This window comes from Meriones unguiculatus, chromosome 7 (genome assembly GCF_030254825.1).
Source record: "Meriones unguiculatus strain TT.TT164.6M chromosome 7, Bangor_MerUng_6.1, whole genome shotgun sequence".
NCBI lineage: Eukaryota > Metazoa > Chordata > Mammalia > Rodentia > Muridae > Meriones > Meriones unguiculatus.
This window is the reverse complement of record NC_083355.1, coordinates 2,614,707-2,633,332: the sequence shown is the minus strand read 5'-3', so window position 1 is coordinate 2,633,332 and position 18,626 is coordinate 2,614,707. Positions and strand designations below refer to the sequence as shown.

Sequence of the window (18,626 nt, the reverse complement as noted above, 5' to 3'; positions counted from 1 at the left end):
GTGATTCGGGGCTGGGCTGGCCTCCGTACTGTCCCCGGACACCAGCACTGAGAGAGCCAGGCCCAGGATCTCACAAGGGCTTTCCAGAAGCCACAGACGTGGTGAAGATGGGAGCCGGAAAGCCATGGGCCCAGGCCTGGGGCTGAGGACCTGCAGGGAAGGTAGAGGCGAGAAGCAGCTGTTGTGGCTTAGACAAGGGAACACACGGAGCCCCAGGAGCCAGCTGACTCTGCCAGTGGAGGCTCCAGACGCTGAAGGCAGCGGGGCCGAGTTTCGGTTGGAAGCATCAGTGTCAGGCTGGCTTACAAAGCATGAGCTTCCACAGCGGGCAGCCCGCACGGCAGGAGGCCCGCCTCTGTCCACAGGGCTCTCGGAGCACAGACAGGAGACCATGCCCAGGGCACACCGACAGGACGGGCCTGCTCACCCTAGGATCAAGCCCATCACCCGTCCCGAAACTTCACATTGCAGAAAACAAAAACCGTGCGCGGCTTTGCTATTTCCCCACCGTCTCAGGGAGTGCTAAGACACCGGCCACAGTGAGGCCTTGGCCCTGCTGAGGTCGCCAGGGCCTCCTGCACAAGCCCACGGAGTCATTGCTGGGAGAGGCCCACGGCACAGGCAACCCCACCCCTGCTCCATCCCAGGACTTGGCTGGCGGGGGAGGGTTCCAGTGTGCAAGCAGGTGGGAGGAACCTGGCCTCACAAAGCCACATCCACACAGGGGTGGGAGCTTACTATGGGGGTGGGTGTCCCAAAACACTTGGGTCGAGATTTCTGTCCACCAGTCTATGTACTTACACCCAACACACCAGCACTCAGAGCCGCAGAGCAGCCATGTTTGTGTCTCTCTCACTCTGCTGAGGCGGCCTATAGAGTGGAAGCTGGGCAGTCCCCTACACTCTGCTTGTATCAGCCCTCAGGACATGAGTTCACTCCTCGCCTGCTCTTCCTTCTTCTTGTTTGGTTTTGTTTGTTTTTCTGAGACAGGGCTTCTCTGTGTACCCTCGGCTGTCCTGGACTCTCTTTGTAGACCAGGCTGGCCTTGAACTCACAGAGACCTGCTTTCCTCTGCCTCCCAAGTGCTGAGATCAAAGGTGTGCACCACCGCTCAGCTCTCTTTGGGTATTTGTGTCGCCCTCCCAGCTCCTTCAGGGAACCGCATGAGGGAAGGACTCGCTTTGCGTCTCCGGTTCCCAGGTGTGGCAGGAGTGCGCCTGCAGAGTGACCCACAGCTGCCCACCTGCACCTCCCGCGGGCCGGCCGCTGTGTCACCACTCCTGGCCAAAGACGCTTTTCAGATCTTCCCACAGCCTCCAGGGGTGTCAACCTGTGGACATGACCTAAACCTTCTGACCCTAGCTGTCAGGAGAGCCAGTGACATCAAACACAGTAGCCCTTCTAGTGGTTTCCATCTCAGGGGAGAAAGCCACTGAGGCAGCCAGAGGTAGCACTTGCCTGAGACCCCCTTTGCCTGCGGTGACACAGGACAGGCCACTTGGGGGAGGGGAAGGTACCGGTAAACAGGCGGGCGGGCCTTGCCAGCAGGGCAGATCCACAGGGGCCCGATTGGACTGTGGCTCCAGGCAATGCCATAGCGTGATGGGTAGGGCTGGCCGGCAGCCAGTGCTGATGTGAGGGTGATACGGGCCTCTCCCACCGCCCCCTTCTTTTTGAATGCTGGGCAGACACTCTCTGCTGCTGCCTGGAAGGTTCTGGGCGGAACAGCTGGCCTTTCGGGTCACATGCATATTAGCCGGGCCAGACTCGCCCCTCAAGCCCTCACACTCATCCTGCGCTCAGGGGCTCAGCACTGCCCTGCTGTGGGGAAAGCGGGACCAGCTGAGGTGGAAGAGGAAGGGGGCAGGGCCAAGGCCCAGTGCGAAGGGCCGGGGGGGGGGGTTCCCACAGCACCCTTGGAGCCCCCAACAGTGAGCATGGCTTTGATTTGGTCCTGTCTTTCCAGGTACCTCTGTGTAGCTCTACCCAATGTGTCTGCCCCAACCTGTCCAACCCACATCTACACTTTTTGACCAGCCCAAAGTCCAGAATATCTGGGGGCCAAGAGGCCACCGGGGCTCTTCCCTGCACATTCCCAATTTAGGTCACATCAGATGACCAACCCTCTCTTGCCACCAGGTGGCGATGCCTGTGCGTTTTACAGTAATGATTGAGTGGGGTCACGAGGAGGGGTGTGGAGGAACCAGCCAGCCACCTCAGGCTGGGTACGACCCCAGCATCTAATGCATGGGCAGACCAGAGAGGTGGCAGAGGGCAAAGGTGGAGGATGAGCACGGGGTGCAGCCTGCTCCGGCATCCTGACACATGGTACCAGACCGCCTGTGTGAACACACTGTTCGTCACGCCTGATGCCTCCAGGCGTCCCATTCCGGGGCTCTGTCACCTGACAGTCTGGACCTGGACACCTGTCCCCAGACACTGCCTTCAGAACAGTAGGGAAAGCCAGACACCGCGCAGAGCAGGAGCGGCTCCCTTCTCTGACAGGCCCCCTCTGGGGACCACAGGTCAGGGGTTGCTCAGCCAGCCCAGGGGTACCACCATTCACGGCTCCATGAAAGGGGTTTTAGGGCACACTTTACCTGGACAAAACCTTGCCCTCCTGTGTCTCAGGGCCCTTGGTCACTGTGGCTTTCTCCCTCTATCCATTCCAGGGTCCCCCTGAAGAAATGTGTACAAAAGTGTACAAAAAAAGTGTCCCCCTAAGACACTTTTGTTTGGCTGTGGGGTCTCCACACCTATCATAGTGATAGAGAGTTTCCTGGTCAGAGGGGCGATGGGTGCCCACCTGCCCTCTACCAGTAGAGCCAAGTCCAGCAAATGTGATCCTTCCTGGGGCCACCAGCCAGAAGCCCTGCCAGGCTGGAGGGGGCAGGAGCGACCGAGGTCGGCGCTGGGGCCCACCCCGAGGCAGGGAGCTCAGCCTCCCTGTCCTGAAGTGAGGGCCCATGTACCACCAGATCTGCCACTGCACTGCTCTGGGCAAATAATAGAAACAGGTCATCTGGCCTGGTCCACACCCCAGGCTCCAGGCTGAAGGCCCTTCGCCTTACCAGGCTTATGCTGGTTCCCCGGGCCAGCTCTGCAGAGCTCACCTCTCCCCAACTCCTCTTCAGCGCAACCCCAGGCAGCCGGGGGGGCCTGAACCCCGAGCCCCAAGAACAACAAGGGGCTGTGCGTGGAGTGACCTCTCCAGGGCCTTCTGTGACCCGTGTCTCCTTGGCACCCCATGAAGGATTAGCCAGATGTGTGTGGACCAGCTGCTGAGAATGGGGGACCTGGATACCCCTCCACAGGATATCCCTCCTGCACTGCCTGCCATGGCCCCCTTCACCCCGTTTGCATAGGCAGCCCCACAGATATTTACAGAACACAGAGGACAGAGGACACACCGAAGGACTCGGCCACCAGCCCACAAGTACCGCATATACTCTGGAACCCTTCGGGGTGCCTCGCCTGCTCCAGCTCTGCCCGATTTCTTCCCAGGACCAGGGCCACCACAGCTGCCCCTTGCATCAGAAAACTTTCTGTGGAGGGTCCGCGCCCACTCCTTGGCCGAGGCCTACTGAAGGCCACCTGCACATCAGACTGTGTCAGCCGGACAGAGGATAAGGAGGCTGGTGAGGTAGCCTCTGGGGAAAGGCAAGTCTTGACTGGAGTCGTGACCGTCAGGCTCACCGGCCATGCCCTTGTGCTTCAGGTACGGTGTGAGATCTGAAGCCTGGGCACAGTCTGAGTCTCTCTCTCCCACGTTACAGCAGCTTGTGAGCAGCAGCCAGTCTGGGAAGTCAACGTGCGCCTGCCCTGCCTCATGCCACCCTCGTGAGAGCACAGGTATAGGGGACCACGGGAGAAGGAAGGACAGCTCAGAGCTCTGGAGTCCGGCGGAAGCAGCATCTGTTACCTACCCAGTGACAGGGCGCAGTCCCTCCAGTGACACAAGAGCCTGACCTAAAGGAGGCGAAGTGCCACTTCCCGTGTCTTAAGATTCCTCTCCAGTAACAGAGTCTGCCTTCTGCAGCGACAGGGACTTTCATCTGTAGTGACGCAGGGCTTCCCTCCAGTAACACAGACCCCTCCTCCAGCAATGCAAAGCTCCCTGCTGCAGGGAGAATCTTGGAATTTTGGTTTCCTTAAAAACCAGCAATATTGGAGGAATGTTTCCATTTTAGACTCAGGTGACGTGGGGCTGCTGTGCAGCTGCTGCCTATGATTTGCCTCGTGCGCTAGCAGAGGTGTGGTTTTGCCAGCTGCAGGTAGTTTCTGGGAGTGAGTGACATTTGGAATTCTGGGAAGTTTTATTACTAGGGACCCAATAGGCAGGGTTGCTGCTTGGCAGTTGGATGCTGTTGGTTGCAGTTTGTTAAGTAGCTGTGTGCAAAGAAGAAACAGGAGGAGGAGGAGGAGGAGGAGGAGGAGGAGGAGGAGGAGGAGGAGGAGGAGGAGGAAGAAGTAGTTAGATATCAAACTTGCCCCAAGGAACTCGACACGCTAATCAACAGGAAGTTTATAACAATAATAACACTCCCTTTCCCCTCTACCCTTTTTCTCTCTCCTATCTGGTGTTTGGGGGTGAAAAGGGTGGAGAAGGATGGAAAAGAATAGAACCCACAAAGTAGCAAATGCCGGCTCCACCCCTCCAGTGACGTGAGGCTGATACAAGGCACCCCTCAGTGAGCCACATTGTCTTCCTATATGTCAGGCTGTTCTCTGGTAACAGAATCTCCCTTCCAGTGAGGCAAGGCTCTCCAGTACCAGACTCCCCTCCAGTGACACAAGGTTCCCCTCCAGTGACTCAAGCTCTCCTCCAGCGACCTCCGAGTCCCCTTCAGGAGCATGGACCACCCTCAGGTAACATGAGGACCCTCATCTAAGGTGCAGGGCTTCCCCTCTTTGCCTGTGCAGCCTCTGTAACGAGCGCCCCGACATGAGCTCAGCCTGGGTCACTCCCGAGGGCATTCCTTTAAGTGCCCCAAAGCCAGCGTGGATAAGCAAGGCAGCTCATGGGAGCTGGAGCTGAGGGGTCCCACAGCCAGCACCCGGAAAGAGGGTGTCCACACGGTCACCCTCAGGGCTCGTGGGTGAGGCCTGCATGCTCTCCTCGGAGAGCTGCTGTGGCCTGTAGAGGACAGGAGGACTGAGGTCAGAACACCCCACATCTTGGGGCCCCGGGACTGCAGAGGCAGCGGGTCACACGAGTCCACACTCTTTAAAATGGAAGGAAAGGGTGTAAGACGGGAGCTCGCCTTGTCACAGGACACAGGCTGCAGGTCAAGAGGATCAAACAGGGAACAGCCACAATCAGGCCTAAAGCAGAGACTTCCGAGCTTGGTGCCACAATGGCTGCGGGCACAGGAGTCAGTCACAGAAAGCGGAATATTGGAGGCAGAACACAGGGTGTTGGGCAGCCCTGAGCATGACCCAGGGCTCACGCGTGCTCACCAAGCACTGTACCACCGAACCCACCTCAGCGCCTTCCTCAACAAGAATGGTAAATGTTAAATAACTAAAAATCACAGAAGCAAGCGGGTGTGGGGGCGCACGCCTTAATCCCAGCACTCGGGAGGCAGAGGTAGGGGAATCTCTGTGAGTTCAAGGCCAGCCTGGTCTACAAAGTGAGTCCAGGACAGCTTGGGCTACACAGAGAAACCCTGTCTCAGAAACAAACTAACAAACAAATCACAGAATCAAAAATTGGATCTGATTGGGTTTTTTAAGTAGGCTTGATTTTTTTTTTTTTTTTTAAATAAAAAAAGATGCCTGTAATCCCGGAAGAGGAAAGGCAGAGACAGGAGGCACTCTGAGCTCTGGATCACCTGCACCTCAGCAAAGGGAAGGCCGGCGGGCAGGACACGAAGCGAAGCAAGCATGCTGAGAAAGGAGAGCAGAGGGAGCAACCCAGGCCGCCTGCAGAGGACACTCACTCACACGGCCTCACTCCTCGCGTTGCGCGCCCGCACACTGCACTGTGAACCAGCAGGTGTGTGGCTCATTTCCGTCACCTTGACCTAACCCCAACCAAGCCCAGCAACACTCAAACCCCTGCCTTAGCTCTCAGAGCCGCTCTGCCCTCCCTCCCCCCTGCCACACTGCACCCCGCTGCTCTGCCCTCCCCCCACACTGCACCCCGCTGCTCTGCCCTCCCCCCACACACTGCACCCCAATACACTGCACCCCGCTCTGCCCTCCCCCCACTGCACCCCGCCACGCTGCCCTCCCCCCACTGCACCCCGCTGCTCTGCCCTCCCCCCACACTGCACCCCGCTGCTCTGCCCTCCCCCCACACTGCACCCCGCTGCTCTGCCCTCCACCCCCCACTGCACCCCGCTGCTCTGCCCTCCACCCCCCACTGCACCCCGCTGCTCTGCCCCCCACCCCCCACTGCACCCCGCTGCTCTGCCCTCCACCCCCCACTGCACCCCGCTGCTCTGCCCTCCACCCCCCACTGCACCTGCTGCTCTGCCCTCCACCCCCCACTGCACCCCGCTGCTCTGCCCTCCCTCCCCCCTGCCACACTGCACCCCGCTGCTCTGCCCTCCCCCCACACTGCACCTCGCTGCTCTGCCCTCCCCCACACACTGCACCCCAATACACTGCACCCCGCTCTGCCCTCCCCCACACTGCACCCCGCCGCTCTGCCCTCCCCCACACTGCACCCCGCTCTGCCCTCCCCCACACTGCACCCCGCTCTGCCCTCCCCCACACTGCACCCCGCCACGCTGCCCTCCCCCCACTGCACCCCGCTGCTCTGCCCTCCCCCCACTGCACCCGCTGCTCTGCCCTCCACCCCCCACTGCACCCCGCTGCTCTGCCCTCCACCCCCCACTGCACCCCGCTGCTCTGCCCCCCACACTGCACCCGCTGCTCTGCCCTCCCCCCACACTGCACCCGCTGCTCTGCCCTCCCCCCACACTGCACCTGCTGCTCTGCCCCCCCCCACTGCACCCCGCTGCTCTGCCCTCCACCCCCCACTGCACCCCGCTGCTCTGCCCTCCACCCCCCACACTGCACCTGCTGCTCTGCCCCCCACCCCCCACTGCACCCCGCTGCTCTGCCCTCCCCCACACTGCACCTGCTGCTCTGCCCCCCACCCCCCACTGCACCCGCTGCTCTGCCCTCCACCCCCCACACTGCACCTGCTGCTCTGCCCTCCACCCCCCACTGCACCCCGCTGCTCTGCCCCCCCCACTGCACCCGCTGCTCTGCCCTCCCCCCCACTGCACCCGCTGCTCTGCCCTCCCCCCCACTGCACCCGCTGCTCTGCCCTCCCCCCCACTGCACCCGCTGCTCTGCCCTCCCCCCCACTGCACCCGCTGCTCTGCCCTCCCCCCCACTGCACCCGCTGCTCTGCCCTCCCCCCCACACTGCACCCCGCTGCTCTGCCCTCCCCACACTGCACCCGCTGCTCTGCCCTCCCCCCCACTGCACCCGCTGCTCTGCCCTCCACCCCACACTGCACCCCGCTGCTCTGCCCTCCCCCCCCACTGCACCCACTGCTCTGCCCTCCCCCCCACTGCACCCCGCTGCTCTGCCCTCCCCCCCACACTGCACCCGCTGCTCTGCCCTCCCCCCCACTGCACCCGCTGCTCTGCCCTCCACCCCACACTGCACCCGCTGCTCTGCCCTCCCCCCCACACTGCACCCGCTGCTCTGCCCTCCACCCCCCAGTGTACCCGCTGCTCTGCCCTCCCCCACTGCACCCCGCTGCTCTGCCCCCCCCACTGCACCCCGCTGCTCTGCCCTCCCCCACACACTGCACCCGCTGCTCTGCCCTCCACCCCCCAGTGTACCCGCTGCTCTGCCCTCCCCACACTGCACCCCGCTGCTCTGCCCTCCCCCACACTGCACCCGCTGCTCTGCCCTCCCCCCACTGCACCCCGCTGCTCTGCCCTCCACCCCCCAGTGTACCCGCTGCTCTGCCCCCCCCACTGCACCCCGCTGCTCTGCCCCCCCCACTGCATCCGGCTGCTCTGCCCTCCACCCCCCACTGCACCCGCTGCTCTGCCCTCCCACACTGCACCCCGCTGCTCTGCCCTCCACCCCACACTGCACCCCAATACACTGCACCCCGCTGCTCTGCCCTCCACCCCCACACTGCACCCCGCTGCTCTGCCCTCCACCCCCACACTGCACCCAAATACACTGCACCCCGCAGGGGCCCCAGCTGACCATCCCTCTGCCCAGCCAGGCTGGCCCCCGTGCTCCTCCTCGAGCTCAGCTCCGTGCTCCTTGGGCTCCTCCTCCCTGCCCAGGCCTACCCTAGGGCTCTGCCAGACAAGTGGCCTCCAGGCCGCCGGGCCGGGGAGGTACCTCTGCAGGCCAGGTTGTGAGCAAGCACACACATGCCCACACACACACACACACACACATGCCCACACACACACACACACACACACATGCACACACACACACACACACACACACACACACACATGCCCACACACACACACACACACACACACACATGCCCACACACACACACACACACACACACACACACACACACACGCTACTCATATATGCCATGTGTGTACACACTTGTGAGTCCACATACACGCCAGCACACACTGAGAACACTCGTGCAGCACAGTCTTTCACACTCACTAGCTCACGCGTGGGCACACCTGTGCACACTCGGATACCCACTTCCATCCATGCCCATATAAGGCTCACATAAATGTGCTCACGCCCCACGCAGCCACCCTTAAACGCGCACACTCATGTCTGCATGCACTTGTGCACGCACTAGCCTGTGCACACAAATCAGGGCACGCTTGCACAGTCACGTGCACAGCCACGCCCACTCACTCACTCTTACACACTGAGAAACACACGAATTCTCAGACACTCACGCACACGTGTATTCAAGCACCCACGAAAACTCACAGGAGCCACCAGCAAGGAAAGGAAGATAAGGGAATGGGTGAGGCGTCATTCCCAGGTGTCCCAGGCCTCAGTTTCCCCAGTCCTGCGGAGGATGCAGGATGCTGTCTGCTGGCAGTTCATGCCTCTGAAAGCCGGCGAGAGCCGCCTGCCCTGTGAGGACAGCCACATCCCTGAGGAGGACATTCACACCCCCAGGACAGCCACACCCCCAGGGGGACAGCCACACCCCCGAGGAGGTGGCAGGACAAATGCCTTTTGGCACCAGTCGAAATCTCACAGCGTGAGGGCCAGCGAGCCTACAAAGCTACCGTGGGTGGGCAGCAAGCAGGGCCAGGGCCACCAGGGCTCTTCTAGGATGGTGAGAATGTTCTAGAACCGTCAGAAGCTGTGGCCTGCTGCCCGCAAGGACCTGCTTGCTCAGGCAGCAACTCGCCTCCTCGTCCTCAGCTGTGGGTACCCTTGTCCTCACTGCTGTGGGTGCTCTCCGCACACGGAGGTTCAGCACTCAGGTGTCCACCTAGGCTGGAGCTCCTATGGATAACTCTTCCCTACCCCAGTGTCCCCGCTGGGTCCGTGCTCCTTCCCAGACCTGCCTGCTGCCACCCCAAGCTTCGCTCTTCACCCTCTGCTCACAGATGCCACCCAAACAGCCTCGGAACAAAGATCACACTTGGACAGATGGGCTTCTGGGGGCTCCCTCCCTGGAGCTGTGGAAGTCAGCCTTGACCCGGGGTCCTAGGGGCTGTGCCAGTGCCAAGGACACTGCCAAGGCAGCCAGGCTCCATCCTGGAGGTGAGACTCGGGGGCTCTGGGCTGCTGAGGACCCCTGACACTGTGATACAAAGGAAACCCAAACTGGAAGGAAGCCACTCAGCCGAAACAGGCACACACTGAGCCTGGAGGCCCGTGCCAGGCATCCAGGTGCCCAGGATCAGGGCCAGTGCCCAGAGCCTGTACCAGAAGCCCCATCCTGGCTCTTGCTGGAGTATAATGGAGTCCAGGGGGTCCTAGGCAGAGACGGGAGCGGGAGGCAAGTCTTGTCCCAGGTGGGCCATCTCGTTCCTCAGGTGGGGACACGGAAGCCAGCTCAGCAGCCTGCACCTAGGCCCCTTTTACAGAGCTAGCTGTTTGGTTCCTGGCGGCCAGACCTCTTGACCTCCCAGGGTTTGAGTCCTGCCCAGCAGACGTGCAACCTCAGGCCCAGAGAAGAGGTGCACAGAGAGTTTTCACGGCCTCACGGGCCCTTCTTAGGTGCTCCTTCTGCCCTGATCACCAGTAGAGGGGAAACCGAGGCAGGTGTAGCAGGGTGTAACAGTCCCCAGAAGGTAAGATGGCACTTGAAGGCACTGTGAGGGAGGACCATGTCCTCAAACGCTAAAGACTTAGCACTGCCACGCAGCACCTCCCCAGCCCCAGCGTGCATGGCAGGTTCAGGCTGCCCCGTGGAGTGCTAGGCATCGCGCAAGGACCTGGGTGGGGAGCCCGAGCTACAGACGGCTCTCCTCCCCAGAGGGCGGAACACTGCCGAGGCAACAAAGTCTCTGCAGCCACTCCGCCTGAGGTGCAAAGAGGTTCAAGGTGTCCTCAGAGCCCACCTGCCCACGGGCCTGCTGCCCACCAGGGTCTCCAAGCTTGCCTCCCACTGCCTGCCTGGTGCCGAGGGGCTGAAGGAAGCAGCCCAGCCTGCCAGGGCTAGAGGGCCAGCTGCTTGGCAGGTGGGTGCAAGAAAAAGTCTACATGAACGCCCGCCCTGGCTCGTTGCTTCCAGACCCTGGATGGGCTCCAGGAGGGGCGGATCGCTGGTGAGATTAGGGCTGGCACCCTTTCTGTCCTCGTGTGAACATGGAAATAAAGTGATCATGTGTACCCAGAAGCCTAGGAGAGCGGTTAGGGGCAGAGAGGGTGGAGGGGTTCTGGGAAGGTCCCAGGAGAAGGTCGAGGGGTTGGCGAGGGTCACACTCTCACACTCACTCAGATGCATACAGATGTGTGCACTTCTAGAGAAACACTCGTGCCCAGCAGCTACACACGTGCCCATCTCCCCCACATACATACATGTACACCCATTTACACTCACTGGCGCACACACGGACGCTCACCTGTGCTCCACCTGTGCACGCGTGCTCGTGTGAACTTGCACACTGCACCCCACCAGGCCCCACGGGGATCACCTGTGAGCGCTCACACATGGATCCTCACCCTCAGGTCCCAGGAGGCACACACCAGGGTCAGCATCACCCCGACTGCGAGTTGCGGGGACCCCCTCCCCCCGCAGGGCCTCCTAGCATCCTCCTGCCGCAGGACCCTCCAGAGGTCACCTTGGACTCACATCCACCAAGAGGCCTGGAGACAGAGGAAGTTCCACAGCTCACGCTCAAGCTCAAGGTGATATCACTCCTGACACATTTCAAAGCTGGAGCCAAGTCTGGCCTCCAGGCCCCGCCCCCTCCCCCTTTTCTCCAGCTTCTCAGCCCTCCCAGGCTGGTCCAAGCGCAGCGGTTATTCAGCGATCCCTGCCTCCCATTTGAGAAAGCCCCAAGGGACAGACAGCTCAGGTGGCTTGATGGGAGGGACAAGGTCACAGCTTGTCACAAGCTCCATCCCCAAGCTGCCCCCTGCTGCGCACACACTGTCCCTTCCACAAGGACCTGCGTCACCTCCTGACACACATCCCTTGGTCTGATTTTCTGATCAGCTTGGAACCCCCAACTCTCACACGTGAGACAGAGCTGAGCGGCGGATGGCCGAGCAGCAAACCACAGATCTCCAGCTGGACCGACAAAGCACGCCCAACACACTGACTTTGGTTGTGTTTAGACAGGATGTGTACGGGAAAATAAAGCAGAGATGGACACGGCAGTTCCGCTCCCGAGCAGCTGCCATGGTGCCACCCTCAGTAACCGGAAGCTCTGGGTAGAGAATGGGGCGGCTCTGTGCCTATGGGCTGGGCAGGAGTCGGCCTGCGTGGGCAGGGCAGGCCTGGGGGCAGTGGCGGTCATTCCTTCCTGTCATCCACCCTCACGAGCCAGGAAGCGCCTCTCGGCAGTGACTACTGAATGCCAAAAGGATTCCAGGCAGCTGCAGGATAAACAATGGCCTGTACCCAGTGATGCCCCGGAAGCAGTTAGCTTAGTGGTCAGCAGGGCTCACTGGAGAAAAGAGGGTGATGTGCCGGTGCCTAGAGCAAAAGCTCCCGCTGCGGCCTTCAGGATGGGCAGAGCTGTCCACCCTGCCTTACACTGCACCTCCATCCCAGACAGAACAAGAATGCAAGCTAGCGGACAGGCCGACAGCTGTCACCGTGCGGACCGGAGAGCACAGACCAAAGCTACAGATGGGTCCCCAAAGCAACCAAGAAAAGGGTTTTGTGGAACCCGAATAGGGGCTCAGGTAGCCAGGCAGCTCACAGAGGCCAGGGATGGGCAAGAAGGCCACTGCGCTCCTGGGACAACACCCTGGGTGGGGTCAGGGGAAGCTGCACAACGGTGATGTCATGGGACTATGACGTCACAGGACTACGATTACATGGGCTGGAGACAGGGAAGGCAGGGTGTGAGAGGAAACAGGACTCTTGGCTTCTTGGAGTGAGGTGATTATTAACGAGACAAAATGTACCAAAACAGACTATAGCAAAGGCATCACAACGCCAAAAACACCAAAAGCCATGAATTTCTGCTCTCAGGGATGAAGGGAGAGTATGCAAATTAAGTCTGGAGAAGGGAAGGGAGGGGCTGGCAGTTGTAGGTAGAGCCTGCTAGTAAAAGGGAGGGAGGGAGGAAGAGGAGGGAGGAAGAGACGGGTGCCAACAGGACTTCAAAAGTTGGACAGTGCTCAGCCCCAGAGCGGATGCCTCCACGTTCTGTTCCTGGGGTGTGGGTGACACACGTGGCCTGCGGAGGCCTGGGGCAGCATAAGGTGGCTCTTTGGGACAGGGCCAGGGGCTGCCAGGCGTGGGGTGTAGTCACATGGGCGTCTTCCCTGGAGTGAAATGGCAGAGCCTCATGAGCGCCGAAGCAAGTGTTTAAAGTAGTTGGGGGACTCAAGGAAATCCCACACCGGCACCCCACAAGCAGCTCTCTGCCTCCAGAAAACAAAAACTCCATCTGCTGGCCAGAAATACTGCACCCCTCTTACCCTGTACCCTAAGGCTCTCAGAGTAAGGCCGGCGCCACAGGCCCAGCTGGCGGCGGCGTTGGAAGTTAGGGTACCTGACTGGCACACGCCGTCCCTACGCTCCCTTGAAAGCCCCACAGGAAGTGGAGAAGCCCTGTGAGCAAAGGGCCCCATGTCAGCCTTCCAAAGGGTGGCACAGTGACCACGGCTGCTCCACGGGCCTCAAAGCTCATCTCAGAGCCAGGGTGGCCTCCTTCAGAGCCTGGCCTGGGACCCCGGCTCCCCATCCCATCAGGCCCCCAAGACAGGCAGGTGGTCCCTACAGGAAGCTCAAGGCCAGCTGCTCAGGGCTACCTGAGTCCACGTGCCCAAGTCTGTAAGTCAGTGACAGGAGGGACCATCCCAGGAACCCTGGTGTGTAAGCGGTGCTGGACTCTGTCCCTGGGCACGAAGGTGGTGACTCATGCAAACCTGGGCGTGGTGGTCCAGCGACAGGGAAGGTATGGCCACCCCCACTGTGGGAGGTGCCTGTTTCACCTGTCACAGCTGACCCTGGCTGTGCGGCCACCTACCACAGAGGCCCTGCCCACTCTAGGGACTGCCATGTGTTCTGATAGGGTCCTTGTTGATGAACTGTGTCCCCAGGCCACCCTGGGCTGGCAGGGTCCTCCCAGAATCCCCACAGACCGGCTCTGGCTCTGCTCCACCCACAGTGGCCTTCTGGAAAACTCCCAACCCTACCCCACCCTCAATCCAGCCCCCTGACCCTAGCCCTGGCCCTAGGGAAGTCAGCAGTCACGTGACTGCCTCCTGTGACAGTCCTCAGGCAACCATCCACCCAGACCGTCAGCGTCAGCCTGGGAACAGGCTCTGGCTTCGGCCGCTGCCCTCATTTCCTCAGCCGGCTTCCTGAGCTGGGGGTGGGGAAGGCCACAGCCATGGCCCCACTGCCCGCGGTTCCTCAGGGACAGGCAGACAGGGCCCAGCCTGCAGGGGCCCGAAATCAGAGTCCCAGATTATCACAAGGGCCGGGGGTGGCACAGGGCTCTCTCCCCCTGAACATGGCTCCATCCTACCTGGGAACAAGATAGCAGGGCCGTTGTCCTTTCCACACTAAGAGAGGGTCCCTGATGTCAGTGTGCACCAGGCTCCCCTCCAGGTGACCCTAGCCCCTGTCCCAAGAGCCATGGGGGAGGGGCAGGTGGTCACAGTCCCAGGAGGAGGGCCTGACACTCAGCAAGCTGCAGATTTACTAGCTCCTACCTGATCCCCAGGCCTGAGGGGACACTGCACCTTTGTTCTGGGGGTGCCTGGGTGAAGACCCCCAAACTGGTGGCTCCTGTGGGAATGGTTCCTTCCTGGCCCTGCACACATCAGCCAGTGGGCTAGTGAGGCCCGGGAGGGGCCTTGCTGGCTCTTCCAGCTTGGGGTCTAGGCAGTCCCCCGCTGCTGGCTCCTTCACTCTACTCCCTGCTTCCTCTCGCCTGCACGCCCCGCCCCCACGTCCTCCCGTGTCTGTGTCCTCTTAGCAGGATATCCACCACCGGGTTTAGGCTCACTCTGCCTCAGCATGATCCCACCTTTACAATCACCTTTGTAGGGCCTCTTTCTAAACAAGACCCCACCCTAAGGCTCGGGTGGACATGGAGACGGTGATGCCCCCCAGCGAGCAGGTGTCCCCGGAGAAGGGTGTTCACAGCCACGTGAAAGCCCAGAGAGGTGCCCGGACACGTGTGTGCACGCTCCTGCCCCTACCCCAGGCTTCTGTGGCTTCCCTGGTCCTCTGGTGCTTTCCCTGGGCTAGCTCCCAGAGGAGCAGCCTGTATGTAGCCTCTGCCAGCTAGGCCACACGGGGTCTTTGCATAGTCACCTCTCGGCCTGCTTACCCACGAACCTACAGGCTTTAACAATTCACCGAGCTGAAGTCGGCCTTAAATCCAGCCTTTAGGGCTCCTGTCACCGGGCCCAGGGCAGGGTAACAGGCCAGAGGTGAGACCTGTGTCCCAGGTCCAGCAGCCGCGCAGGCCTGGTGAGTAGGTGCCCCCAGCCGGGCCACTGATAATCAGGTTGTCACTCTCGGCCACAACTTGCCATATTTCAGTGACTAAGAGCTCCTGGGGACTCTCTGGCCCGCCTCCAGTGCCCCCTTTGGCACAAGCCCCAAACACACCCATCCACATGCCACTCAGCCATGGCCGCCACAGCGCCAGGAGTGCCAGCCCTGTTCCCTGCCACATGTGGACACTGAGAGACCAACCATCCCGGAAGGTGTAGCAGGTTCCACCGTAGGAGCCCAGTGCGGGGTGAGGGAGCGGGCAGGGGCAAGGGTGCGGGCTGACGAAGGTGAACTCCGGAGCCTCCCCAGAGCTCCTGCATGCTGCCAGTATGGCTGCCAGCTCCATGACCCACCTGCCTCAGGCCAGACCCGGCAGAAGCCACCATGACCAGCCCCGCCTTGCCGGCTCTTCACCATGCTCACTTCTCCACACCTCCTTGCAGCTACCTTACAGATAAGAAAACTAAGGACCAGAGAGGGTCAGACGTCAGGAAATAGCATAGGGGGCCAGTGCTAGTCCCAGCATGCAGTGCAGCCTCAAGGCATCCTGGGAGTGCAGGTTCCTGCAAGGGAAACCCTTGCAGACAGCTCCTTGGAGTCCCCCATGCCACTGCCACTGGCACCAGGGACAGCACCAGGCCCGGCCCATTCTAGCTGCCTTACCTACACCTGGCACACTGGGGAGAGAGTGAGAAACAGGCTCAGCCCCCGGCATCAGTGCCAGGGTCGTAGGCTCTGCCTCCTCCAAGCCGCTCTTGCCCTCCGTGCAGACACCCATCACTTTTATTTCTTGGCTTCCATGTTCTGCCTACCTGCAGAGCGACCTCAGAGGAGCTGAAATAGTGGCCCGAGGCCACACGGCGAAGAGGCCACTGAGCCAAGTCTGCCAAGAAATCGGTCGTGACCATGTACACCCTGGGTGCCAGGGAACATGGCAAAGAGTCGGACTCCCCAGGGGCCTCCTGCGTACTGTAAGGCCAGCACAGGACACCCACGATCACGTTCAGCCGGCACCCTGTCCTGTCCACTGTGGTTGCAATGCAGAGGCGTGCAGCATGCTAGCCTGTCTCCCTCAAGTTCATCCACCAAGCCCACACTGCCTCGAGGCCTGGCCACAGGTGCAAGAGCTTGTCCTGGGGACTGCCAGGGGGGACCCGGGTAGCAAACACACCGTACAACCACGGCGAACCTCCAACACGGACAAGCTCAGACCATCTCTTCCTGCTCTGAGCACGGAGAAAAGCCATTCGGCCTCCGTGGGTGCAGGCCACAGGCAGACCAGCTGTGCCCACACCTCCTCACCCCTACAAACAGCTCACCAGGTACCTGCTGCAGCCCAGACCTGGCCATAGGCATCACCACCCCACTTTACAGATGGGGAAGCAGAGGCTCAGAGGAGCCAAGACAAACAGGAGAGTGACACTGTCAGAGGAGGGCCTCTGCCGGAGGAGAATGGGCTTTGAGCATAGAGTTGGTGGGAGAACAGTGGAGCCCACAGTTCCCCTGCAGCACCCTCGGGGCTGGTGTGTAACCTCAGGAGAGTCCCCTCCCTCCTCGCCACTGTCCAAGCCAAGGGTGGACCCTCAGGGCAGTGGGCACGGTGTCCGGTGTCCGCAGGCACACAGTTCTCCGGAGACCTCCTCTGGCCTACACTCCCCCTCAGATCCTTAAACCAGCGCACTGTAATTACACTGATCTGCTGCACAGCACAGAGTGCAGGAGCTACAGCCAGCTGCTTCCCCACGGTGGGGGAGGGTGCTTCTGTCCCGGGTACCCTGGAAGAGCAAGGGGCGCTGAGCCGCCAGGGCAGGCCTGGGAGAGAGGCAGGCGGGAGGGCGCAGGGTTCCACCCACTGCGCTCGGCCATCCCTACTCCAAGAGCTCCAGGCCCACCTGTCCATAGCTGTGGCCTCCCGCTGGAAGGACCAAGGGCTGGGTAAGGCCTGCCATGGGGACATCCTACTGTACACACACCCCCTCCTCACTGTCCCTAGGGTGGTCCAGGCCTGAGGCTGCTCCTCCAGGCCGCCTCCACTCCTGGCCTGGGCTTAGGGTCTGCCTCACCTCCTTTGGTTAGATGGTGAAATGGTGACCTCCAAGCCCTCAGGCAGGTAGACAGCTCCTGCCTTCTCCCCTCCCCAGGAGCAAATGCCTTCAGACCCTGCCCTGCCCAGGAGACTCGGAGCATCACCACACACTGGCCCCGCTCCAGGAGGGAGACCCAGGAGAGCCATCACGTGTGAACCCGGCTTTGTTTGGGCTGTGCGGCCAGGCCAAAGCTCCAGGGACGGGTGGGTGGGACTCCGGGCTCCTGAGCGAGGTTCGCCTCCCTGCCACCCAGGCCGAGCAGTCAGAATCAGGGTTAGAAACAGCTGCCGACCCTTGTCAGTCAAACAGTCCTGGTAAACACGTTATCCCCGCATCCAGCCTGCCAGATGGAGCAGGAGGCCCAAGCGCAGGTCCCGGGAAGCCAGCTGGGCGGCATCACCTCTCGAGAGTGGGATCCCAGGCGGCCTCATGCGAGGGGTCCTCATGGGCCCCCACACCCACCTCAGGCTGCCCGGGAGCGGGTCACACCGGCTGGACAGGGATTTGCAGAAAACAGCGCCGGGTTTGGGAAAACACGGATCAGCAAGCTCCCGCGGCCGGCCTGGGCTCCTGCCTGCAGGAGAACACCCTTCACCTCCCCGGGCCCGAGTCCTGGCAACCTCTCTCCGGGACACCTGGGGCCAGCACAGGCCCTCCTGTCCCAGTTACCTGTGCCAGGGAGGCATCCAAAGAGACAGGGAATGATGCCGCCAGCCAGCCGGCTGTGCAGGGGCTAGCCTGAAGGCCTGCCCACCTCCGCAGACCTGTGGTGGGTCCTCGCCGGTCCCTGTTCTTCTGCGGGGGCTCAGGGTGGAGAGGGGTTAATTTCCAGGCAAAATGGGAAACCGTGGCTCCAGCGGCATCATGTCGGCGGTGGGGAGACAGGTGGGGGGCAGCCGCAGCCGCAAGGCCGCCTCGGAGGGCGCCGCGCGGACTCACCCGGGTCGAAGTGGGAGCTGAAGGCAAAGCTGGGGTTGAAGAAGGACGACGACATGACCAGGGCCAGCAGCGCGATGGGCATCCCCGGGCCGGCGCCGCGCCTAGGCTCGGAAGGCGGCGGGCGGCCTGGGCCGGCGCTCCGGCATCGTCGCCCAGCGGCCCCCGCAGGTGCGGAGCGCGCGGCCCCCGCTCCGAGCGCCCCCAGCCGCCGCCGCAGCGCGGGCACCAGTGGGGGCGGCGACAGTCGAGGCGCCTCCGCCCGCCGCCGCGGCGCCGCGGGGCTCCGGCTGGTGCAGTCCGAAAACACGCGGGAGCGCGCGCGAGGCGGGGGACGAGCGGGAGGGGGAGGGCGCGCGGGGGCCACGGAGCCCGGACAAAGCCGGGGAGGGGCGCGCGGCTCGCGGGACAATGGTGGAGGGAGAGGGGCACGGAGGCGGGGGGGGGGGGGACGCCGCGGGATGAGGGATGGAGGAAGGCTGGGGACGCGGCGGGGACAGGGGCATGGGAGGAGCACCGAGGTCCCGGGA

At 61.9% G+C, this 18,626-nt stretch overlaps 1 protein-coding gene across 3 annotated transcripts in view; it reads right to left on the bottom strand.

Moving 5' to 3' along the window:
• Aatk (apoptosis associated tyrosine kinase) overlaps positions 1-18,335 on the bottom strand; it is a 37,711-nt gene extending 19,376 nt beyond the window's left edge. For 2 of the 3 annotated variants that reach the window (XM_021639453.2, XM_060386276.1), the window contains exon 1: positions 18,100-18,335. In XM_021639453.2, coding sequence (XP_021495128.1) covers positions 18,100-18,181 — 82 coding nt within the window. In that variant the 5' untranslated portion in view covers positions 18,182-18,335. Of the gene's footprint in view, positions 1-17,829 lie in introns of all 3 variants that reach the window. The other variant, XM_021639464.2, reaches the window with a different exon arrangement.
• Positions 18,336-18,626: the final 291 nt, after the last annotated feature.